General features: G+C 45.2%; 1 protein-coding gene across 1 annotated transcript in view; it reads left to right on the top strand.

Moving 5' to 3' along the window:
- The window catches only part of sdccag8 (SHH signaling and ciliogenesis regulator sdccag8), a 57,269-nt gene that overhangs the window by 3,765 nt on the left and 27,003 nt on the right, over window positions 1–26,501 (top strand). The window contains exons 4-13 of the mRNA XM_021576365.3: window positions 288–401; window positions 635–760; window positions 864–968; window positions 1,143–1,207; window positions 1,350–1,541; window positions 2,031–2,169; window positions 3,407–3,559; window positions 3,987–4,121; window positions 10,466–10,582; window positions 10,959–11,101. Coding sequence (XP_021432040.2) covers window positions 288–401; window positions 635–760; window positions 864–968; window positions 1,143–1,207; window positions 1,350–1,541; window positions 2,031–2,169; window positions 3,407–3,559; window positions 3,987–4,121; window positions 10,466–10,582; window positions 10,959–11,101 — 1,289 coding nt within the window. The remainder of the gene's footprint in view (window positions 1–287; window positions 402–634; window positions 761–863; window positions 969–1,142; window positions 1,208–1,349; window positions 1,542–2,030; window positions 2,170–3,406; window positions 3,560–3,986; window positions 4,122–10,465; window positions 10,583–10,958; window positions 11,102–26,501) is intronic.

The raw sequence follows: 26,501 nt of genomic DNA, 5'->3' as shown, positions 1-26,501 counted from the left end.
TAAGACAATTAACACAACACAGATGTCTAGATGTCCTTTCCCTTTATCAGCCTACTTAGTTCAGATCAACTCCACTTCATCAATTCCATCCTACGGCAATATATTGATTCATCACCAAAAAAAAACTCTTGGAAATGACTATGTAGTTATTGAGTTCAGACACTGGTGGTGTGGCAGACTAGTGTGTTTTTTTTGCACAATTTGTTTGGATGCAACGCTTTTGTTGTCCGATTGTAAGTTTGTTGATGACTAACAGAGACCATCCTTCTTTAATCCATTTTATCAAGAGGTGTCAAGATGATGTGAGCTCTAGCCTGCCTGCTGTTAAAGACCTGGTGCCCATTCTCCACAACCAGTCAGAGTACATCCAGCATCTGGAGGCTGAGGTCAAGTTCTGCAAGGTTTGTCTGTATGATGACCCCACAGAGTCTTGTTACCAATGACTCATTAAAGTTCTTATTCAATTGGTTCACCAATGGATATTCATTACATGGAATGAATTACAGTGGTAGATGTTCATCTTGCTAGACATTTGTAACCTGCAAAAATTCTACCAGAATCTACTGACCTAAGCACAACTGTGTGTATGTCTGTGTATCTGTTGTTTGTGACTGCTCGTTGATGTTGTTGGCAGGAGGAGCTTCTGGGGATGAAACAGAGGATAAGGGTGGTGGTGGTAGAGAATGAGAAACTACATGGAGAGATCAAGTCCAAACTGGTGGAAGACACCCTGAAAGACTACACTCTCTTAGATGGCACGGTAATGGGTTTTCACAATGATGGTTCTGGGTTAAAATTCCATTGTGGAGATAAGTGCAGACACGACAGAAGGACCCAATTTTCATCATTGTATTCTCTCCTAGGTGAATTCCGAGCCACCCAGAGAAGACAATCCTCAAAGAACAGCTTTCATACCAGCTCATATTGTCTTTCAACAAGCAGAGGAACACAAGTGGAAGAAAGAACTGGTAGGCTTGTATGACTATGGTCACCTAACCTTCCGTACTGAGTACAGCAGCTGACAGCATTTCTACGTGTAGATGCATTCTTTTATTACCCTAGCTTTGACATTTTTAAGTGACTAGAGAGTAATGTTGACAGCTAATCTCCTCTCCAACATCACATTATCAACTTGGCCTCAGGAGCAGCTCAAATCCCTCTATCTAGCCCAGACAGAGACACTGGAATCTCAAGTAAGGTCACTGAAGTAAGTGAACTGTGTAACTATATAGATCAGCATTAATTCACAGAGATCTTGCATATGTGATTAATCAGGGTTGAATTTTTCATCCTCTATTTTTGCATCCTGTTTTTCCTGATATTCTGTTGTTTTGATCACCTCCATTCAGCAAGAACCTGGCCAGCAGTCAGAAGGAGTGTGAAGAAGTCAAAGGTCGTCTGAGACATAAGGAAGCAATGGCAGCGGCGGGCAGTGCCAAGCAGTGCGTAGGAGGCCTCTGTCTGAAGTGTGCCCAGAATGAGGCCGTGCTGGCAGAGACGCACTCCAACATGCACATCCAGGCCATTGAGAGACTCACCAAGTCAGTGATCATGCGGTTGTCTCCTTTTGTTCTGATATTTTGTCCTGTATTGATTAGAGTAGTTGGGTTCCTACAAGGTCTCATCCCCCCACACCATACCAAGGGACATCCTTCCTTTCCAGTATGCCTAAGGCTTTGCCATTGATCACACTTTATTTATTCCCTTGTTCATTGGTTGGTCAGTGCCTCTGAGCTATGTCAAAGGAAGAATGTTCACATTGAGATGTCATCTCAATCAATCCAGTTGGCATATTCTGACACAAAGCAATCAATTTTCCATCCCCTTTAGCAAGGTTGTCAGTAATTCAGTCTCCATGTCAATCACAAATGACAAATCTGGCTTTGTTTGGGCATGGCATGTCTACAAGTGACTGTGAACATTTGTTTCCTTACACCAAAATGATTATTGATGAACATAGCTTTTATTTGCCCACATTGAAATGAGCATGTGTGTTTATCTGTGTGTGTGTGTGTGTGTGTGTCCCACAGAGAGCGTGATGAGCTGATGAGTGTGCTGTGCTCTTTGAGGGCCAGTCAGAGTGAGGCCCAGCAGAGAGAGTGGGCAGCCTACCAGCAGGTCAAACAGGCTGTAGAGATGGCTGAGGAGGCCAACCTGGAGAAGACCAGGGTGAATCAAACAACCACTCACTTGCGGAACATTATTGAGCAGCAGTGACATCTACTGGTCAGGCTGCACAACTACACACTTGAATGGCTTGGACCCAGGCCCCCAGTGTTTTGGAGCGTGAAGTCACAAGCTCTGCTGGTCGGCTACCTGCATAGCAACGTACTAGTGCCAAAAGCCCTGGTCTACCCTGACAAATTATAACAAAATAGAATAGTTGATGGCCGTTTTAGATTCTAAAATGTGTTTATTATGATCAAGTTTGATCCCCACGGTGGCTACAAATCAAGATATTTAATGAAATAGTGATCCATTCTGACTACTACATTTGTCGTCACACAGGAGTACATGCTGAAACAGACCAATCACAGGCCAGCATGCTACGAGGAGGCGCCATAGACATTAAGGTTGACTCTTAGTCAGGATGAAAACGACTACATTGACGTGATCCTTTGCTAGTTATGGCCACTTCAAATACTTCCGGCTTCATGCACCATCTGGAGTTTTCCATAAGAATGGATGACGTCAGCGTTATCGCTATACTGGTTTTAATGTTTTTGCTTGGACCCTTTTGTACGTGATTAGTCTCTCTAGACATCCGGGTTGCCTCCCACAATGTTCCAATGTTCCGGCTTAACACGTTTGTTCATAACATAACATCAGTTTTGCATAGAGTAACTATGTCACTGGCTACGCACTATCTCATCTGCTTGAATAAAATACAAAATAGTAGCTAGCAAGATAGAGATCAGAGGTTATTTTTAATTCCTGCATTTCACAAGAGCTACCTTCACTAAAATCACTTTCGTGCTGGATCGAATCCCCGAGCTGAGGATGTTGATTTAAGGCAGCACCTCTCTGATTTTGAGGGGTTGGGTTAAATGTGGAAGACTAGGTATCCCCTTTACCCTGTGTGTATGATTAGAATCGCAACGTTCTGGCATGTCTGCCCTTTTTTCTCTTATCAGACTGACCAAGAGAGTCTGGCATATCTAGCAGACTCTAGTCACTGCTGTTGCCTAGGGTCGGCTTTTCGAGACTAGTACAGTACCTTATTAGAACAGTGAATCTGAAAGGTTTATATGATGTTGTACATGTTTTCAAGATATAGAAGTGGTAAACATAAGAAAGATATTTTTTTCTGAGACACTTGAAATATATTTTTTGCTGTATCCTCCTCCCTCTGACACTTGTGTGTACCCGCCCGTGTCTGTGTGTACTAGTTTTGTTCTTCCTACAGGCGGTGGTGCAGTGCGAGGCATTTGCCAGGGAGCTGGCCAGACAGAGAGAGAGGCTGGAGACTGAGATGGCTGCAGAGCAGGAGAAAATCTCTGAGGCCAGAGAGGTGGTACGCAACGAGGCCCTCAAGGAGAAGCAGACACTGGCCCAAACGGTCTGTCCTTCTGCCTTTGAAACTTTCATTAAAGCTCAAATTGAGATATGTTCAACTTTCTCTATTTATCCTAGTCACTAATTACATGTTTTATTAAGGTAATACAATAGCAGCAAGCATAAAATATATTGAAGATGCAGTATTTAAGCATTAAAAAACTATATTTTCTATGTAACTACTGTCAAGGGGTCTGAATACTTTCTGAAGGCACTGTATACATTTAAAACCCTTACTTTTGTCCTCCGAAGAAGGGAAGGACCAAAAAACAATATCATTTGAATATTGACCACAGATCACAAAAGCCATATTTCTCATACTTGCCACCATCTAGTGGAATAACTACACATTACACCCATGCAAAACGTATGGCGCGTTCTTCCACACAGTAGGATTTCAGTTTGATCAATTTCTTTGTCTCCACTCCCAGGTGGCCAGCCTATCCCAGAGGGTAGCAGAGCTGGAGGGTCAACTGGCCAGGGAGGAAAGAGAGAGGGGCTCCCTGAGCACCCAGCTGGATGAGACCCTACGCAAACTCACATCACAGGAGCAGGACACCAGCAAGGTATTGGAGCCACCTTACTACTGTACAACACCTAGAGAGGTTCCAGGTTTGAGCCTGTTGGTATAGTGTCTAAGGTGTTGAACTGGCAGTTAGACACAGTACACCCTACTGCAGTCCATAGAGGAGAAGGATTTCAGTGACATCTTTTTAATGCATTTTAAAGCCACTGGGTGGCACCAAAGCCTTGTCTATATCAACATTTTATTTGGAAGCTTCAAGATCTAACCATTCCAGTTCTAAGAGGCAGCACCCACCATCTCCAACCCCCCCCCCCCCTCCCCCACACACACACACACACACACACATTCCATGTCAACAACGAGTATATAGTTTCAGTTTTTCTGTGTCAACTATGGAGCTGCGTCTCTGAGTATTGTTTCTTCTTCCTATGTCATGTGTTCCCAGTGAACATGAGGATGTTTTTTTTCCCCCTGTTCGGAGAAATTTGTCATTGAAGTTGTTTGATTTATATCCCACCCTACATCCTGATATTACAAGATTCTGACCACTAGATGGTGCTGTTCCTGCTATTTGGTGATACAAAAATATAATCTCCGCTCAATGTTAAAGGGATAATTCGCTGTTTTTCTTACCCTGTAAGCAGTCTATTGACAAGGTATGACAGCAACCCATGCATTGGTTTTGTTGGGCCACTTTTTCATGTGCAACATTTTTAGCATTTGTGGCAGAAATCCAATGCAAGTCAATGGTACCTATGTTAGCATTATCATGCTTCTTGTTACAATGATCAAAATTAATTTTGTACTTATAGATTTTGATATAGGTATTATTGACTTGCATTGGATTTGTGGTACAAATGCTAAAAAGTTATCATTTGAAACAGTGGCCAGGTAAACAAAATCAAAGCATGGGTTTATGTCATACCTGGTCCATAGACTGTTTACAGGGTAAGGAACCCAATGTCATTTTTTAATTTGTAATTCTTTTTTTGAATCACCTAATAGCAGGAACAGTACCATCTAGTGGTCAGAATCTGGTAATATCAGGATGTAGGATGGGACATAAACCTAATATATTTTTTGAAAACAAAGTTTTTCTACAGGACTTCACAAAAACAAAATGGCCACTATAAAAAAACATATTTTAAGGTGATCAACATACAGTATGTTTTTCAAAATTCTGTCAAATATTTCTAGTTTCTGTTTAACTTTATAATATACCAAATTTAACAGGATGTATGTATCTAGATAGATAGTTGTTGTTGAGGGTAAATATGAGACTTTCCATTTGATGGCTATATATGTTTTTGCAGCAATTTAAACCTATATTGCAAAATTTCTCTCATCACCAATATTTACATTTCCCAACAGACATAATCATGGAGATGGAAGGATATACATTCCTGGACTCAATGAAATGATAGCGCATACATTATCCCAAAATGGTGTCAGTTTATCATAAGACCACAGCATATGTAATATGGTTCCTTTGTGCTTGTTGCTTCTCCAACAGAGATGTGACATTTCTGGGTGCAATACATGCATTTTGGCAGGAGTGTAGTAAGTCTTATGAATGAGCTTAAATTGCAGTAGTTTATCTCTTTCTTAGGTTTTAAGAGCAGGTTTGAACATTTTCACATATCTGTGACCAGTGATTCTCCTCAATTTCTTCCTTTGGATCTTTTTTTTTTTATAGGTTCTGAACCATCAGGTAGTGTTTCAATCAACCTTTTATATAACTTGGCAATCAACTTCTTTGGCATAGAAACTTCTTTCAGTATTTTTTTCTATGATTATTCTGTTGATGCGATTGAATAAGGTTTCTGAGTTTTAGGAAATGAAAGAAATGGGCCTTGGATAATCCAAATCTTTCTTGTAATTGATTCAATGACAGTAGAGATCATCATAGTACACATGTTCAAAATTCACAATGCCACTTTGGAGTCAAGACAAGGTGTTGTCATGAAGCGCTGGAGGTAAGGTGGGGTTATTCCAAATAGGGGTGTCTGGTGATATAGGTTCTTTTCACATAGGGCTGTGGCGGTCTTGAAAATGGTCAGTCGTTATTGTCAAACAAATAACTTTCGGCCTCACGGTAATTGACCGTTTAATTAACATAAACACATTTAGCATCTCCTGGCTTCCACACATAGCCTACAAGCCATTTTAAAAAGTCTAATTCATCCATGTAATATAGCCTACACCTTCACAATAAATCCATTATTTATTTTAGACAAGTCTAAAGAAGCATGATATGAAGAAAATGTAGTCTATTTCAGAAGAACAGAATCGCAAACTCTGAGTTGTCCTTATGTGGCTATGCCAAATGGCTGTGGGCGACACTAGTTAATTTGGCAGACAAAATTTGCTTATAATTCCGTGGCATTATTTTATAGAATGAAGGATACAATTGAACAAAGCTGAATGAAATATGAATATTTTCTCCAAACGATTTGAGGGAGTGCGCACATGCTGCTTTTCTGTGTTGAGCGATTTAACAAAGAAATAGGTACTCCTATATGCTTAATTTAGAGTTATTAATGTAACTTTAGTAGTTCTACAATCGTTGGGCTATATGTTTTGATTTTTAATACATGATGAGACTAATGATGATTTGAAAAATGTCTTGAAAGGCATGATCTCTGCTTAGTTTTTTTGCGCAGGCTGTACACACACCAACAGTCTCTCATTCACAATTTGACAAGCACTTGATAATGCCTCAAATTTCAGGGCGGCATCCCCTTTTTGGCCGTAATGCACCCTAAAAATGCCTTTTGCAGCCTTGAGTGCTGCGGTGTGCCCTTCTCCCTGAGTGTGCTGCGGTGTGCCCTTCTCCCTGAGTGTGCTGCGGTGTGCCCTTCTCCCTGAGTGTGCTGCGGTGTGCCCTTCTCCCTGAGTGTGCTGGTTCTCCATCATGTTTTATTGTGTCTTTCTCACAGGCATCAATTGAAGACAGACACTTTGGGGATGCAACTGCGTCCTTCCTTATCCAATTCCGGGTTGCGTATTGAAGATATTGGAAGAACTGTCCACATTTTGACTTTTTGTAAGCCAACAAGATGAGTAGGCCTAACGAACAGCAAAAGCACTAGCCTATGTCCATCTACTATCCCCCATAGTAAAAAAAAAAGTCGACCTATTCTGTGCGAGAAATAAATATTCCATTCTGGGACAGTTGTGGGGATAAGATAGATCCCAAATGAATACAACCACTAGCAACAAAACAACTTTTTATGCAATGTGGCTGACGCAACAGATCAGAAGGTTTATGTTGTTCAACTATTAGTCTATTTCTTCACATTATAAGTGCAGCAGTGAGCACACGGCAGTATGTAGCGGAAAACACTTATCAAAAGATACCGCAAATGTGATTATGCATGTAATGCTTTTATTATAGTGGTGCATTTTTATGGTGAAAATTACCTTCCCCAAACTTAAAACTCACATGCCTCTTAGGCTCTCACATGCCAGTTAGGCTCTATACACCTTGTAAAGTGGAATAATGTGCTTAATTTTAGGAAAGTTGAGAAATAAATATTGTATGTCTAGCCTACAGAAAGCTTTTTATTAGCAGCCATCACTCTGTTTTCTCCCGCAATTGCATAGCCTATAGAAATGGTGAGCAACATGAGCTCTCATGAAGTGTTTGATTAGATTTTCAAATACATTTGCATTGATGTCAGATTTATTAGAGGGACTAAAGAGTGTACGTTTGGTAGGCTACTAATGACCAGCAGCAGCATCAGAGCTTGGAGATGCCTAATTACACTGACTAAACAGTCATGTGGAATTTGACTGCCTTCATGACTCGTGACCGCCAGTGTGGCGGTTATATGTCACCACAACAGCCCCATTTCTACCTCGTGAATTTATGTTCATTTTCCCAAACACGAATGGGATTGAGAATCATTGGATTGTCAGATTTTTTTTCTTCCATGCCTTGGACCTGAAGTAGTGAATATATATTTTAGATCATAAGATCGAAGATCATTATATTTTAGGCTTCAACACACCTCCATGCAGAAGGATAGTTTGCTGTCCATTGTTTAAGTGAGCACAGTTGTGCAGCCCAATAATACATCTTCATATGAGGTACTCTAGCTTTATGGTTTAAGTAGAGAACAGTCCATTTGACTCTTAAGGGCTTTCCATTCCAAATAAAGTTGGAAGAGCAGACCATTTATTTTATTTAAACAGTTGGATGGAATTGAAAATGGCCTGGAATAAATACATCAACCTCTGTAATATATTCATTTTGATTATGTTGACCCTAACTAAGATAGAGAACTCTTCCTATTTCTGTCTCTGAACATCAAATTCAATCCTATCTATGAAAGGAGAGTCATTTATTTTATATGCCTCCAGATTGCATGGTATTAATAGACCCAGGTATTTCATGTCTTTGTCCATTTCCACTGAAATCTACTTTATAAGCTTGATTTGTCATGATTACAAATGGGAATTATTTCAGTTTTCTCCCAATTCACTTTGAATCCTGATACAGCACCATGTGTCAAACATTAGTCAAATAAATGACAGACTGTTCTGTTTCAGATAAAGTAAAATGTCATTTGTATACATTGATGAAACAGTGGCCTATAAAACCAAACCACGGGCTGCAGTCATCTTGTCAATAGGCTGCTTACAGGGTAAGGAACTAGAGAACTGATACTGTACACTGGTTGGTGTGGGGGGTCTGTAGGTGGATTTTGGGTGAACTAGAGAACTGATACTGTACACTGGTTGGTGTGGGGGGTCTGTAGGTGGCTTTTGGGTGAACTAGAGAACTGATACTGTACACTGGTTGGTGTGGGGGGTCTGTAGGTGACTTTTGGGTGAACTAGAGAACTGATACTGTACACTGGTTGGTGTGGGGGGTCTGTAGGTGACTTTTGGGTGAACTAGAGAACTGATACTGTACACTGGTTGGTGTGGGGGGTCTGTAGGTGACTTTTGGGTGAACTAGAGAACTGATACTGTACACTGGTTGGTGTGGAGGGTCTATAGGTGGCTTTTGGGTGAACTAGAGAACTGATACTGTACACTGGTTGGTGTGGGGGGTCTGTAGGTGGCTTTTGGGTGAACTAGAGAACTGATACTGTACACTGGTTGGTGTGGGGGGTCTGTAGGTGGATTTTGGGTGAACTAGAGAACTGATACTGTACACTGGTTGGTGTGGGGGGTCTGTAGGTGGATTTTGGGTGAACTAGAGAACTGATACTGTACACTGGTTGGTGTGGGGGGTCTGTAGGTGGCTTTTGGGTGAACTAGAGAACTGATACTGTACACTGGTTGGTGTGGGGGGTCTGTAGGTGGCTTTTGGGTGAACTAGATAACTGATACTGTACACTGGTTGGTGTGGGGGGTCTGTAGGTGGCTTTTGGGTGAACTAGAGAACTGATACTGTACACTGGTTGGTGTGGGGGGTCTGTAGGTGGCTTTTGGGTGAACTAGAGAACTGATACTGTACACTGGTTGGTGTGGGGGGTCTGTAGGTGGCTTTTGGGTGAACTAGAGAACTGATACTGTACACTGGTTGGTGTGGGGGGTCTGTAGGTGGCTTTTGGGTGAACTAGAGAACTGATACTGTACACTGGTTGGTGTGGGGGGTCTGTAGGTGGCTTTTGGGTGAACTAGAGAACTGATACTGTACACTGGTTGGTGTGGGGGGTCTGTAGGTGGATTTTGGGTGAACTAGAGAACTGATACTGTACACTGGTTGGTGTGGGGGGTCTGTAGGTGGCTTTTGGGTGAACTAGAGAACTGATACTGTACACTGGTTGGTGTGGGGGGTCTGTAGGTGGCTTTTGGGTGAACTAGAGAACTGATACTGTACACTGGTTGGTGTGGGGGGTCTGTAGGTGGCTTTTGACAGTTTCTTTGGATTCATCACCTCTTACTGATTGTTATAACATTTTTGGTCCAAAATTGATAATATTATATGAATATTATAAATTATAATGGCCAATTTGGGTGCAATCAATTAGCTTAATTTACAAATTACTTTTCAACAAAATATTGTTACAGGAATGCTAATATCTGTTTCTAACTACCGAAACAATGTCTGAACAAACTGAGATGGCGGGTGTCATGGCTTGCAGTTGAGTGCATTTAGGGGTATGTCATTACAACCAATCATTAGCTACTGATTCTGAATGAAGACTGTGCATTGAGCTTTATTTAGGTCAACTTCATCTTAATTCTGTTTATTATTACTGACCAACAACATTTAGTACTATATGTCAAATTCCTGTACATGCAAATGTATTTGGTAAGGTTTATTCTGATTCTAACGAAAGGGCTATTGTAGAACACAACTAGAAGCAGACACAATGTCAATTTCTACTGTGACCCCTTATCCTGTCCTGTCTCCTGTGTGTCCAGGTGTGTGGGGAGCTGCGTTACCGCCTCAGCCAGGCTCAGCTGAAGAGAGAGGAGGCAGAGAGGGAGCTCCGAGACTGCAGCTCCAAGACAACACGGCAGCTCCAGATGACTGAACAGGTGAGGAGGCCGGGCATGGCAGGGATAGTGAAAAAAGCCACAATATTTTTATTGACTGTGTGCTGGTGTCACTTTTTATGCAGGAACGTTTTAGAAAATGTACTTTTCTCAGGTATTTGTGTAAAAGATGGGCAGCCCCTCTCAAGCAACTCTGAGTCTCAGTATGTCTGTTCTTTTATGAGATTGATTTATTATTCATCCACATTTGTCATGTTGAAAACATGGGAATACTATTCCTTTTTTCAGGTTGGAGAACGTAGCATATTTGAGGTTGCATGGTGTTGCCTCTATTATTTACAGGCAAATATTATAGGGAAAAAGGGCGCGGGTGATGTATTGCATATAACTCCCTCTGTCTCTCTCTCGCTGGGGGCAGGAAGTGGAGAAGCTGGGTGTGGAGCTGAGCGTCTGCCGGCAGCGTTTGGACCAGGCCCAGAGGGACGCGGGCCGACTGCAGGCGGAGGCTCTGAGCCTGACGGAGCGGCTGGGCCGAGCTGAGCACCAACTGCACCTCACCAGGTAACCCCTAATCCTATTATACATGCCACAACACCACCGTGCCCGCGCCACCCTGCTCTGTTCTGTTCTGCTGCCGCCCGCCACTGCGCCAGTGCTCAGCCCCTCAGCGCCCAGCCCGGGCACCAGTCTGCGCCAGCTCCACAGTCAGGAAGCACCGTACCTTATATTAAACTCACTCAGACCGGCTGCTGTCTCCTCTCATACAGACCTCCGTTTCTCCTTATGTGCCAGGGGACAGGGGCTTGGGGTAGGGACCGAGACAGGGGACAGGGATAGCCGTATGGACGGAGGTAGGGACAGGGATAGCAGTATGGACAGAGGTAGGGACGGAGACGGGGGACAGGGATAGCAGTATGGACAGAGGTAGGGACGGAGACGGGGGACAGGGATAGCATTATGGACGGAGACGGGGGACAGGGATAGCATTATGGACGGAGACGGGGGACAGGGATAGCATTATGGACGGAGACGGGGGACAGGGATAGCATTATGGACGGAGACGGGGGACAGGGATAGCAGTATGGACAGAGGTAGGGACGGAGACGGGGGACAGGGATAGCATTATGGACGGAGACGGGGGACAGGGATAGCATTATGGACGGAGACGGGGGACAGGGATAGCATTATGGACGGAGACGGGGGACAGGGATAGCATTATGGACGGAGACGGGGGACAGGGATAGCATTATGGACGGAGACGGGGGACAGGGATAGCATTATGGACGGAGACGGGGGACAGGGATAGCAGTATGGACAGAGGTAGGGACGGAGACGGGGGACAGGGATAGCATTATGGACGGAGACGGGGGACAGGGATAGCATTATGGACGGAGACGGGGGACAGGGATAGCATTATGGACGGAGACGGGGGACAGGGATAGCATTATGGACGGAGACGGGGGACAGGGATAGCATTATGGACGGAGACGGGGGACAGGGATAGCATTATGGACGGAGACGGGGGACAGGGATAGCATTATGGACAGAGGTAGGGACGGAGACGGGGGACAGGGATAGCATTATGGACAGAGGTAGGGACAGGGATAGCAGTATGGACAGAGGTAGGGACGGAGACGGGGGACAGGGATAGCAGTATGGACAGAGGTAGGGACAGAGACGGGGGACAGGGATAGCATTATGGACAGAGGTAGGGACAGGGATAGCAGTATGGACAGAGGTAGGGACAGGGATAGCAGTATGGACAGAGGTAGGGACGGAGACGGGGGACAGGGATAGCATTATGGACAGAGGTAGGGACAGACGGGGGACATGGATAGCAGTAGGGACAGGGATAGCAGTAGGGACAGGGATAGCATTATGGACAGAGGTAGGGACAGACGGGGGACAGGGATAGCAGTAGGGACAGGAATAGCAGTAGGGACAGGGATAGCATTATGGACAGAGATATCAGTAGGGACAGAGACGGGGGACAGGGATAGCAGTAGGGACAGAGACGGGGGACAGGGATAGCACTAGGGACAGAGACGGGGGACAGGGATAGCAGTAGGGACAGGGATCGCAGTATGGACAGAGACGGGGGGACAGGGATAGCAGTAGGGACAGAGACGGGGGACAGGGATAGCAGTATGGACAGAGACGTGGGACAGGGATAGCAGTAGGGACAGTGGTAGGGACAGACGGGGGACATGGATAGCAGTAGGGACAGGGATAGCAGTAGGGACAGGGATAGCATTATGGACAGAGGTAGGGACAGACGGGGACAGGGATAGCAGTAGGGACAGGAATAGCAGTAGGGACAGGGATAGCATTATGGACAGAGATATCAGTAGGGACAGAGACGGGGGACAGGGATAGCAGTAGGGACAGAGACGGGGGACAGGGATAGCAGTAGGGACAGAGACGGGGGACAGGGATAGCAGTATGGACAGAGACGGGGGACAGGGATAGCAGTAGGGACAGAGACGGGGGACAGGTATAGCAGTAGGGACAGAGACGGGGGACAGGTATAGCAGTAGGGACAGAGACGGGGGACAGGGATAGCAGTAGGGACAGACGGGGGACAGGGATAGCAGTAGGGACAGGGATAGCAGTAGGGACAGCGGTAGGGACAGGGATAGCAGTAGGGACAGGGACAGGGATAGCAGTAGGGACAGCGGTAGGGACAGGAATAGCAGTATGAACAGACGGGGGACAGGGATAGCAGTAGGGACAGGGACAGGGATAGCAGTATGGACAGACGGGGGACAGGGATAGCAGTATGAACAGAGACGGGGGACAGGGATAGCAGTAGGGACAGGGATAGCAGTATGGACAGAGGTAGGGACGGGGACAGGGATAGCAGTAGGGACAGGGATAGCAGTATGGACAGAGGTAGGGACGGGGACAGGGATAGCAGTAAGGACAGACGGGGGACAGGGATAGCAGTAGGGACAGAGGTGGGGACAGGGATAGCAGTAGGGACAGGGGCAGGAATAGCAGTAGGGACAGAGACGGGGGACAGGGATAGCAGTAGGGACAGAGACGGGGGACAGGGATAGCAATAGGGACAGAGGTGGGGACAGGGATAGCAGTAGGGACAGGGGCAGGAATAGCAGTAGGGACAGAGACGGGGGACAGGAATAGCAGTAGGGACAGAGACGGGGGACAGGGATAGCAGTAGGGACGGGGGACAGGGATAGCAATAGGGACAGAGGTAGGGACAGGAATAGCAGTAGGGACAGGGGCAGGAATAGCAGTAGGGACAGAGACGGGGGACAGGGATAGCAATAGGGACAGAGGTGGGGACAGGGATAGCAGTAGGGACAGAGACGGGGGACAGAGATAGCAGTATGGAAAGGGATATGCTGTTTTCTCTTCATTCACAATGTGTAGCAATCTATCGATGATGTTGATAAAAATAAACCTGTTTCAATAGCAACGGATGTTTGTCTTACATTGCCAATGGCACACACACTGTCTAGATGTTTCACTAGCTCATAAAAGGAATCAGGCTGTAGCTACAGTATGTTCTTGTTCTTTCTATTTCTGCATTTCAAAAACTAGAAGCCAATTTCCAAGTTAATACAAAAATGTGTTAAATATTTTTGGGGGAATATTCTAGCAGCTGCTGTCATCGTGACATCTAGTTTTTTAAATGCAACTTGCCTTGGACCACCATAAAGTATTTTTGGAGCATTTGCTCATCGTTCCAGCTCCACCTACATACAGTATGCTACATTCCATCCTCTTTACAGTAGACTAGAAGATTTACAAGTCTTTTCGTTAGCTCAAAATGGCGTGTAGCAGTGGATAGCAGCAGCCGACAGTTTCTGCTTCCTTTGTTTCTCCTCCGTGTGGCACTGGGTCGGCTGGCGGTCAGCGGCAGATTGGCCCTGCTGGCACCTGCCTGTGCCCTGTGCCCGTCCGCCCAGCACACGGCGGGTAGGATCAGCGCCTCTCTCTCCTTCCGATGGCCTGCCAGCCGCTCAGTTCAGCCTCCTCCTCCCGCCACCTCCTCACCCCCGGCCGAGGTGTTAGATCAGAGCCAGGCACAGATGTGCCCCGCTGCCATGCAGAGGAGAGACAGAGTGGTACAGAGTGAACCGTGGTCTCATCCCCTGTCCGACGCTGTGGAGCTCTGATCTGTCTTTAAGTGGGCTTGTCTAATCCAGACAGCTGTGGAGATGGACGTGATGCTCCACCATGTGTGTCTTTCTGACAGCACTGTACGGTGGTGCACTGAGACCTCTGGTGCTTTCCTCTGTCATACAGCAAGCTTCTGTGATCTAGCGAGAAGTACGGGTTTACCGTGTGCTCCATCTATCAGAGTTTCCTGTTAGCTCCTTCCTCCTGTTGTAAAAGCTGAGATGACCTGAACAAGAAGGATGGTTGGTATTCTCCAGTCTGGCTTTACTGTGGCTCACTAGTCTGCTCAAGGGGAGGCCTAAACACAGAACACAGAAGCCAACGAAAGCCTCCATTCTACTTTTCTTATGAGGAAGAACAACATTCAACATTGTTGCTTTTCATTGAACTGGCCCTTTAAGTGAGCCAGTGACCAGTGCAGCCAGCCGTTGGCAGTGGAGGGCTTTTTGTTAGGCAGGGGGTGTTTATGTGAACTACAGGGGGAGGTTGGCGAGAGAGGGCCAGCAACGGAGCACAGATGCAGCAGACATCTGTCCATGGCCACACTCCTCCTTCAGGCCAATCTAACAGGCCGCTCTCTCTTTCTCCCCTAACGCAAACTCTACCACACTACAGACACAAATCCATCTAAATCCCTTTCGGGGGTGGTCTCTGTGAGTGTCAGTCAGTGCGGCGCCCCCGCTGTTCACTTTGGGAGGTACGGGGCCTTTGTAGAGGGGGACGCCCTCTCTGTGTCACTTCCAGGGGAAGAGGGGGCTGGAAGGCAGGCATCTGTGTGACCAGGCTTCTGAGACGGGCCTTTGATTCATGCTTTTTGTGTGTCTTCATCTCACGGGCTGAATGATCACAGCTCCCCTTGAAATGGAGCACTTTTTGCCTTTTGTTTGTTTTTTGGGAGCTCTCTTCTTTCCCCACACACACACACACACACAGAGCACCCCCCAGGCCCTGTGGCGGATGGCACTGAAAATGAGCCCCCCGTCAGCTCCAGCATTGGATCATCAGCCAGCTGTGCGTTGGGCAGCCGAGGATATGTCCTAATCCCCCCCACTCTGTTCAGCTCCTTCTGACGCCTTTGAGCCCGGGCTTTAGTCCCATTGTTTGTTGGTTTGTTTGCTCCTGTCTTTTTGTCGTTCCCCTCCCTCTCCCCTTCCCTCCTCTGCTCTACTCAGGGGACCCAATAGGGCGAAACAAAAAAACATGCCTAAAAATTAAACAGCATTCTTTCATTCCCATCACTTGCCAGATATTCAAAACCTCAAAATGTCCACTTTGTGTTTGGTGGCAATGCTCTATACTGAGGCTTGGAAGGGAAATAGGCTTTCATCCACATTTCATCCACATGAAATTCTGCATCCATTTTAATGATGGTGTTTGAGAACTGTCGTTGGCAATGTGGGGCCCAAAGTTTGGATAGATTGATAAGCATGTCCCTGCTCGAAGGAGGAACCTGCAGGCGTAGACATACACATCAAACTCCCAAATACTAATGATGCCTCTGTCAAAGCAAACCCAGACAAGCCTTCCATCTGTTTGTGGTGAACGGATGGACAGAACATTCTAGATACATCACAATACTCCCAAAGAAGGAATGGTCATCTGGCCAGTTCACTTGGTAGATCAGTGTTTGTGTGGAGGAATTGATGAGGCAACTACGTGACTGTGTGGTTCCGTGTACCTTGACCATTCTGTTCCTTTGCTGCCAGTCTGCCACCGACATAGCGATAGTATTCACCTATTTCAGATGGCTGACTGTACCTGGGTCCTGTTCAAATTAACGCTACAGTAGCGAGAATAACATACAGACATTTGAACCCACTGGCATTGCAAGGACAATCATTTGCTGGCTCGGTTTGGTTCTGATATTTTCAATGACCTTTTCCATTGAGTTGGATGTGGCAATTGATATGACAGACACCTTCGATACACTATGAACTGTCTGAGAGTCCCCCCTCTCCTTCATGTGGCCTTTCACCCACACAGCAACAGGGAAACATTTGGGCTACAGAAACAAAGCTGCGACCACCACTGTGCCTGGGATCAAAAGTTTATCATTTGATCTGAAAATTCCATTAAACACGACACGCTTCTCTGCCCTCCCTATTTCTGTTTTTCACTCTCGCTCTCTCTCCTGTTAGTGCAGAGAGGGGGAAACAGGCCCTGAAAGGGTGGGAATCTGAAAATGAATAAAATAGTGAGCAGATGCAGCTAGATGCCAGAGGGAGATTTATGTGGAGAATCAAACTGCTGCAAACCAAGTCAGTGGGAGGTGGTTGTACAATCAGAGGCAGGATAAAAGAGCCAGTGGCACACAGGCCTCGCTCTTGTCAAAGTAGTAGTAATGAAATCTCGTCCGCTGAGCCTGCTGCCAGCCGAGAGAACCTGTGTTAGCACTTTGGGGTAAGCGCAGGCGCCGGCGCTGCCAGGTAGGAGGGCAGGCACTGAGCGGGAGCTGGGCGGCAGCCATCTTGTTCGGTAGCAGATGGCGGCAAGGCTGGCAGGGGAGGGGCTGCTTAGCAGAACTAATCAGACAGTAACGGATAGGGCAGCTGGGAAGGCTGGCGGCCAGGCGGGAGTGTGCAGGGGAACCGCAGAGTGTCATGATGTTGACAGTGGTGTGCCCATTGGCCTGGGATGAGACCTTGCCGTGTCTTCTCGCCTCGCTGTTGGGTGCCCCTCTCCCTGCCACCGTGCCTCGGCCAGCCCGGCCCTCTCACGTGTCAAGGTACAGAGACCAACCTGCTCCAGAGAACGTGTCTCTCCCCCCCCCCCCCCCCCCCCCTCTCTCTTTTTATAACCTTTGCGAGGAAGGTACAGAGGGCATCACAGCTATTTGTTGGGATATTGAGTCAGGTTTTAGGATGTGCCTCATGTCAAGTCAACTGTTTATAGGTGCTACAGTATAACCACACATAGAAATTGAAGATTCATACTTCCATTTTCCTTGTATTATTTGACTTATGTACTGGTCACTGAATGCTGATGGAGTATATTGATAATGGTATTTTATGGGGTTTGGTGACGATGCTTTTTTTCAGTTTTTTTTTTTCGCATCACAAAATAATTGGCTATTCTTTCAGAATCGAGCAAGGAAATTCCAATCACAGCCTTACCTTACATTTCAGAGTGTATCTATAAAACATATACATTGTAATTAACACACACGTCTTGAAATTGGTGCTGACATAGCCATACTTACTTTAATGTTTAAAATGCATTTTTAGGAAGCATTTCATGGCAGGCAGCCTCCATTCAGGCCCAGACTTTCTTTTGACCAAACACATGCATCTTCTAGTGACAAAGTATCAATGAACAGTACCACTCTTCCTCAGCAGATAGGGCAACAGTCCCTTTCCTGTGTTTCTATCCCACCATCTCTCCATTCCCCATTCCTCCATCTCTTCATGTTGCCGGGTGGCACATAATAGAACGCTGAGAGTCCTCAGGCAAAATGGAGGCAAATCTGTCGGGTGCAACTGTTCCCGCTCGGGCCAACTCTGTCCAGAGAGAGTGCCCTACTTACTGTTTCTGGAAGATGGGTTACCATCCCTGCTTCCCTCCTCTCACCAAGACACAGGCACACTCTTCCTTCCATTTACTCCCTGGTCAATATCTCTCTTCTATCATGTGGAGCAGGTAGACAGAATCTGGGTTGTTACAGGTACAGCTATTCGTTACACACTCTTTAAATACAGAATACACTAATTTAGTTCAATTATCTACATGATTTTGTTGTTAGTGTACATCTAACGGTTACACTCTAACCCCACAGTTGAAATTCCTCAGAATATGTTATAAATATGCAATATTATGCATCAGATCCTAAAGGTTTGATAAAGAGCAAGCAAGTTATGTGATGCAAGTTTTGCCATTTTAGATCCATTTTCCTCAACATTTTCCTTGTCACATGCACTGAATACAACAAGAGTAGATTGTACAGTGAAATGCTTACTTACGAACCCTTTCCTAACAATGCAGAGTTAAAGAAACATTTGCAAAATAAAAAGATGAAATAGTAACACAATAGAATAACGAGGCTATATACAAGGAGTACCGGTACCGAGTCAATGTGCAGGGGTACGAGGTAGTTAAGGTAATATGTACATGTAGGTAGGGGTAAAAGTGACTAAGCAATCAGGATAGATAATAAACAGAGTAGCAGCAGTGTGTGTGTGTGTGGCATCAATATGTGTGTGTGTGTTCTGGAGTGTCAGTGTAGTATGTGTGGGTAAAGTCCAGTCAGTGTGCATAGAGCCGGTGCAAGAGAGTCAGTACAAAAAAATTTGGGCAAACAAACCTGCCATGAGAGGGCCGCCCACCAAAACTCACGGACCAGGCTAGAGGGCATTAATCAGAGAGGCAACAAAGAGACCAAAGATAACCCTGAAGGAGCTGCAAAGCTCCACAGTGGAGATTGGACTGGACTATCTGTCCATAGGACCACTTTAAGCCAGAGCTGGGCTTTACGATCTGACGGCCCATGCCAAATCTTTTCAGTGCCCTCCTCACTACCTTGTTGGTGTGTTTGGACCATGATAGGTCCTTAGTGATGTGGACACGGGGAATTTTAAGCTCCTGCTCACTACAGCCACGTCAATGTGAATGGGGCGTGCTCGGCCCTCCGTCATGTAGTCCACGATCAGCTCCTTTGTCTTGCTGACGTTGAAGGAGAGGCTGTTGTCCTGGAACCACACTGACAGGTCTCTAACCTCCTCCCTATAGGCCAGGAATGGCCAACTTTGATGGAGGTGGGGACCACAAAAAAAATCTGAACTCCTCATGACATGCAGCATCCTTTGCATACCCACATCCATACCCCCCACCCCTTACATTCCAAGCAAAACATTTTAGCGGCCGCCTTCTTGAAAGCAGAGATACGTTTTTTTGTGTGTTTTAGTGGTAATTTCATGAACGTCTACACACTATTCCATGCGGCGTAGAGAAAATGTTGCAGTTTTAAAGCAAGTTTGCTGCAATTCTGCAGATTTTGCCACGGGGTGGAGAGAAGATTTTCCAATTTTATAACTCATTTCGTGCAATTCTACTCCATTTGCCATAGGGCAGAGAGGAAGATGAGCTGTAAATTTCTGAAAATTCTACACATTTTGCCATACAGTAGGGTGGAGAGAAATGTTTGCAGTTTAATACGATATCTGAGTGAGACTGAATAACAAAATCAATGTGGGCCCCCCGGCCGGTAATTTGACCAGGATTACTAAGTTTAGATAGCTAGACTAATTTACCAATCTAAAAAAATGTATCTATCATGTGTATATTGTGTATTCTACTATTGTAACTTGCAACAGTAAGTTAAGAATTTAGTTATGGGGGGGGCTTGATCCGAGGGCCTTCAAAAGGGGGACCAATTGCCCACCCCTGCTATATATATGCTGTCTTATTGTCTTTGGTGATCAGGTCTACCACCGTTGTGTCGTCTGCAAACTTAATGGCCTGCGCGGCCACCTAGTCATGGGTGAACAGAGAGTAACGGAAGGGACTAAGTACACATCCCTGAGGGGCCCCCGTGTTGAGAGTCAGCTTGTCGGATGTGTTGTTGCCTATTCTCACCCCAGGCGGCCCATCAGGAAGTTTAGGATCTAGTTGCAGAGGGATACTATATGTCACACATTGGCCTCAAGTATGCTGGAATGCATAAGTGCACCAGCTGTTTTTGGTTTGTGTGTGTGTATATATGTGCACAAAACAGAATGAGTTGAAAGATGAAATGGGGAGAGTGAGTGTATTTGAAAGACAGTCCGAGAGGTATCATCCTTGTGACTTCACATAGCCCTGTCTGTCTGTGTGGCAGGCAGCATCAGTGGCTCTCTCAGCCCTGCGGCCCAGTGGCCAGTGCTTTTATCCAGAGGAACAACCTTTCTTTCCCTCCCTCTCTCTCTTTCAATCTCTTCCTTTCTGTCCTGGCCTTGCCTGGGCTCCCCTCCGTCAGCCCAGCGCCGGTACCACACAGAGCAGATGGCATCAGGAGTTGATCACAAAGAGAGGAGCCCACACAAAGAGGTGGTACTGAGAGGGATGAGTTGGGCACAGCCCCCGCGACCCTCCAGCTCCCATCTCCTGTCGCGTTTAAACACACTCTTTGTTTTCCTCCATTCAATGGCCACTGCTTCTGTAGAAGGTTTTTGATTCCTGACCATTAGAGCTGCGGCTGTGTTTTATGTTACAGAATGGTGTTGATTTGTGTGACGCATGGCAACATCCCTCTATGTTAGCGTAGGGGGAACAGGTAAGTGGCACAGGTAGGGGCACAGGTTGAGCTCTGACAGAGGCCCTCCAGTTTGGAATGGGGGTGGGGGTGCAGTGCGTCATGATGTGGGTGTAAGTCACAATAGAGGTGTTACAAGCTCGTTTCGCAGAGGGATAAACTCTATATTATTTCTGTCTTTGGTCTCGCTCCTGCAATCTTTCACTCAGTAGCTTACTCAATGTGGCTATTGTGCTAATTGTTTATCTTATCGTGCCATTTCAATGAATGAAATGGGATGTTTGTATAGATGGAGTAAAATTGTTAGTTTTACATAACCCATAGTGAATTCCTATTATTTCCGAACCCAACGAAAATAAATAACATGATAAAAGGGCAAATGCATTTTCATTAGATGAGTTGCAATTAATATCAACATTTAAAATGAACAGGCTTATTTATGCAGGTCGTCAACACTATCACCTTTTTGTTTAAATGAGACCACAGACATCCATACAGAAATTCTCTCCGCTTACAAGAAAGTGATCATCGGTGTCCTTTAACCCCATCGGTACTGAGACCCAAGCAAAAAAATAAAAAAAATAAAAGTGGCTTTTAATTTGACTTTCACTTACAGTGGCTTGTGAACGTATTCACCCCCTTTGGCATTTTTCCTATTTTGTTGCCTTACAACCTGGAATTAAAATGGATTTTGGGGCGATTTGTATCATTTTATTTGCACAACATGCCTACCACTTTGAAGATGCAAAATATTTTTATTGTGAAACAAACAAGAAATAAGACACAAAAAAAACAGAACACTTGAGCGTGCATAACTATTCACCCCCCACCCCCCCCCCAAAGTCAATACTTTGTAGAGCCACCTTTTGCAGCAATTACAGCTGCAAGTCTCTGGGGGTATGTCTCTATAAGCTTGGCACATCTAGCCACTGGGATTTTTGCCCATTCTTCAAGGCAAAACTGCTCCAGCTCCTACAAGTTGGATGGGTTCTGCTGGTGTACAACAATCTTTAAGTCATACAACATATTCACAATTGGATTGAGGTCTGGGCTTTGACTTGGCCATTCCAAGACATGTAAATGTTTCCCCTTAAACCACTCGGGTGTTGCTTTAGCAGTATGCTTTAGGGTCATTGTCCTGCTGGAAGGTGAACCTACGTTACCAGGAGACAGGCCAGTACATCAGGAGACGTGGAGGAGGCCGTAGGATGGCAACAACCCAGCAGCAGGACCGCTACCTCCGCCTTTGTGCAAGGAGGAGCAGGAGGAGCACTGCCAGAGCCCTGCAAAATGACCTCCAGCAGGCCACAAATGTGCATGTGTCTGCTCAGAAACAGACTCCATGAGGGTGGTATGAGGGCCCAACGTCCACAGGTGGGGGTTGTGCTTACAGCCCAACACCGTGCAGGACGTTTTTCATTTGCCAGAGAACACCAATATTGGCAAATTCGCCACTGGCGCACTGTGCTCTTCACAGATGAAAGCAGGTTCACACTGAGCACATGTGACAGAGTCTGGAGACGCCGTGGAGAACGTTCTGCTGCCTGCAACATCCTCCAGCATGACCGGTTTTGCGGTGGGTCAGTCATGCTGTGGGGTGGCATTTCTTTGGGGCATTTCTTTGGGGGGCCGCACAGCCCTCCATGTGCTCGCCAGAGGTAGCCTGACTGCCATTAGGTACCGAGATGAGATCCTCAGAACCCTTGTGAGACCATATGCTGGTGCGGTTGGCCCTGGGTTCCTCCTAATGCAAGACAATGCTAGACCTCATGTGGCTGGAGTGCGTCAGCAGTTCCTGCAAGAGGAAAGCATTGATGCTATGGACTGGCCCGCCCGTTTCCCAGACCTGAATCTAATTGAGCACATCTGGGAACATCATGTCTCGCTCCATCCTCCAACGCCACGTTGCACCACAGACTGTCCAGGAGTTGACGGATGCTTTAGTCCAGGTCTGGGAGGAGATCCCTCAGGAGACCATCCGCCACCTCATCAGGAGCATGCCCAGGCGTTGTAGGGAGGTCATACAGGCACGTGGAGGCCACACACACTACTGAGCCTCATTTTGACTTGTTTTAAGGACATTACGTCAACGTTGGATCAGCCTGTAGTGTGGTTTTCCACTTTAATTTTGAGTGTGACTCCAAATCCAGACCTCCATGGGTTGATAAATTTGATTTCCATTGTTGTCAGCACATTCAACTATGTAAAGAAAAAAGTATTTACTATTTCATTCATTCAGATCTAGGATGTGTTATTTTAGTGTTCCCTTTATTTTTTTGAGCAGTGTGTGTGTATATATATATATATCTATATCTATCTATCTATCTATCTATCTATCTATCTATCTATCTATCTATCTATCTATCTATCTATCTATCTATCTATCTATCTATCTATCTATCTATCTATCTATCTATCTATCTATCTATCTATCTATCTATCTATCTAGATATATACTGAGATCATGTAACACTTAAAGCCCACCTGTGTGCTGTCTATTTAACTAATTGTGACTTCTGAAGGTAATTGGTTGCACTATATCTTATTTAGGGGCTTCATAGCAAAGGGAGTGAATACATATGCACGCACCACTTTTCTGTTTAAAAAAGAAAACATTTAAACAAGTTATTTTTCACTTCACCAATTTGGACTATTTTGTGCATGTCCATCATGAAATCCAAATAAAAATCCATTTAAATTACAGGTTGTAATGCAACAAAATAGGAAAAACACCAAGGGGAATGAATACTTTTGCAAGGCACTGTATCTGCATATCCATCCCTTTATATTTAGCCTCAAAATGAAGTGTTTTACCATGTTCTTTTCAGGACAACCAGGGCTACAAGTAGAACACAACAATTTTACATAAACAGTTGCATTCATTCGTTTTATTGACAAATGTTGACACAGCAAATACCTGATTTTTAAAAATATGAATGAACTGAATACAAAGTGTTAACGGCTTTGTCACATTTTGCAATACTACTTTAGTGTCTTGATGCATGTTTTGGAATATTTTTCCTTTTCATTCTGTCAATAAGGTTAGTATTGTGGAGTTTTCCATAGAATTGAGATCCGCGCTTTGTGAAAGCCACTCCAATACCTTGACTTTGTTGTCCTTAAGCCATTTTGCCTCAACTTTAGAAGTATGCATTGTCCATTTGGAAGACCCATTTGCGACCAAGCTTTAACTTCCAGACTGATGTCTTGAGATGTTGCTTCAAAATGTCCACATAATTTTCCTTCCTCATGAAGCCATCTATTTTGTGAAGTGCACCAGTTCCTCCTGCAGCAAAGCACCCCCACAACATGATGCTGCCACCCCCGTGCTTCACGGTTGGGATGGTGTTCTTCGGCTTGCAAGCCTCCCCCTTTTTATTCCAAACATAACGATGGTCATTATGGCTAAACAGTTACATTTTTGTTTCATCAGAACAGAGGTAAATTATCCTAAAAGTCCAATCTTTGTCCCCATGTGCAGTAGCAAATCGTAGTCTGGCTTTTTTCATAGCGGTTTTGGAGCAGTGGCTTCTTCCTTGCTGAGCGACCGTTCAGGTTATGTCAATATAGGACTCGTTTTACTGTGGATATAGATACTTTTGTACATGTTTCCTCCAGCATCTTCACAAGGTTGTTCTGGGATTGATTTGCATTTTTCGCACCAAAGTACGTTAATCTCTAGGAGACAGAACGCGTCTCCTTCCTGAGCGGTATGACGGCTGCGTGGTCCCATGGTGTTTATACTTGCATACTATTGTTTGTACAGATGAACGTGGCACCTTCAGGTGCCACAATGATGAACCAGACTTGTGGAGGTCTACCATTTTTTTTCTGATGTCTTTGCTGATTTCTTTTGATTTTCCCATGATGTCAAGCAAAGAGGCACTGAGTTTGAAGGAAGGCCTTGAAATACATACACAGGTACACCTCCAATTGACTCAAATTATGTCAATTAGCCTAACAGAAGCTTCTAAAGCCATGACATCATTTTCTGGAATTTTCCAAGCTGTTTAAAGGCACAGTCAACTTAGTGTATGTAAACTTCTGACCCACTGGAATTGTGATACAGTGAATTATAAGTGAAATAATCTGTCTGTAAACAATTGTTGGAAAAATGACTTGTGTCATGCACAAAGTAGATGTCCTAACCGACTTGCCAAAACTATAGTTTGTTAACAAGACATTTGTTGAGTGGTTGAAAAACTAGTTTTAATTAATGACTCCTACCTAAGTGTATGTAAACTTCCGACTTCAACTGTAATTCCACTTTGACATTATGGGGTATTGTGTGTAGGCCAGTGGCATTTTTTGTTCAATTTAATCCATTTTTAATTCAGGCTATAACGCAACAAAATGTGGAAGAAGTCAAGAAACTGTATGTGAGCTTACTACAGTATTATAAACACTATGTCCTGGGATTTCCTATGATCTTCTATGTAGAAGAACCCCTTACCTTCGAATGGCTCTTGTGTAGCTTTTGAGTGTCATAGCGCCCCGGGCCCTTTCGGGATTCGCCTCAGAAACACCGCTCTATCTCAGCCCCGTTAATCACTGACTAATGGTATCTACAGATGCAGAAGAAATAGAATAATTCAATGGTACAACCCATCAGTCTGTAGCTCAAACACAATGTTTTAAAGGGGCTGGAAGTCCAAAACGTGCCAGCGTTATGGTGGGACTCATTGGGTTAAGCTTTTAACATTTGTTTAACTTTACAACCGTGAGACGAAAAATAGTTTTACATTTGCAGAGGAGTGAAATATGTTTCTGCAAAAGAATGTGCACTCTCCCCCCGTGGGTTGTGAGTATGGGGGTGTGTGTAGCTGTCCTGAATCAGGGGAGTATTTGTTAAATTGGTGGCGACTGCATTTCGCTCTGCCCGTGACCTTGAGGGGGCTTTGCTGCTCCTTGAAGAAGAAAAGCAGAAGCTGGCGGTAAACAAAGTTCACTTCTGACAGATGGATTGAATGACAGAGAGGTTGCGGGTGCCAGAATAGCCCTGGCAGCGGAGGAAATGTTCAATGCGGTCCAACAGGAGAGGAGGTGTGAACAGGTGCAGGGCTGCTGAAGGAAGAGGGACCAGATGGAGAGAGCCAGAGCCAGTTTAGTTAAAGGAAAAAGGGTGGGAGGGAGAGCAAGGGAAGGGGGAGCGAGGAATGGAGGGGAATGAGAGAAAAAGGGATAGGAGCAGAGATAAGAGCCCCCAGGACGGAGAAGAGCGGAGGAGAGAGCGGAATAATGCACAGAGCAAACTGTGCTGTGCTATGTAAGTGATAGCCAGGCTAGAAGGGGCTGCTTTTGATATTTCTCTATCTTAGAGAGTGAGATGTGTTAGTTAGATTGAAGGACATGGGTGAATGGAGTGCAATTGACACACCAGCGGCTGAATAAATGTGTTAAAATATACAAGGTGTACTTTAAAGTGTGTCTGTGTGTGGATTCTGAACTTTATTCTTCCCTGAGCTGAGTACATGGTGTCATTTGACCACATTTCTTGCAAGCACCCAATATGCCACATATACCCCCAGTTGGCAGTGCCACACCAAATCAGCATTCATTAGTTCTCTTAATACTGTTATTCTTAGCCTCAGG

Source organism: Oncorhynchus mykiss, chromosome 20 (genome assembly GCF_057628025.1).
Source record: "Oncorhynchus mykiss isolate SJ-2025 chromosome 20, ASM5762802v1, whole genome shotgun sequence".
In the NCBI taxonomy this organism is placed as follows: Eukaryota; Metazoa; Chordata; class Actinopteri; order Salmoniformes; family Salmonidae; genus Oncorhynchus; species Oncorhynchus mykiss.
The sequence above is the reverse complement of the archived record's forward strand: the minus strand, read 5'-3'. Positions and strand labels throughout refer to the sequence as shown.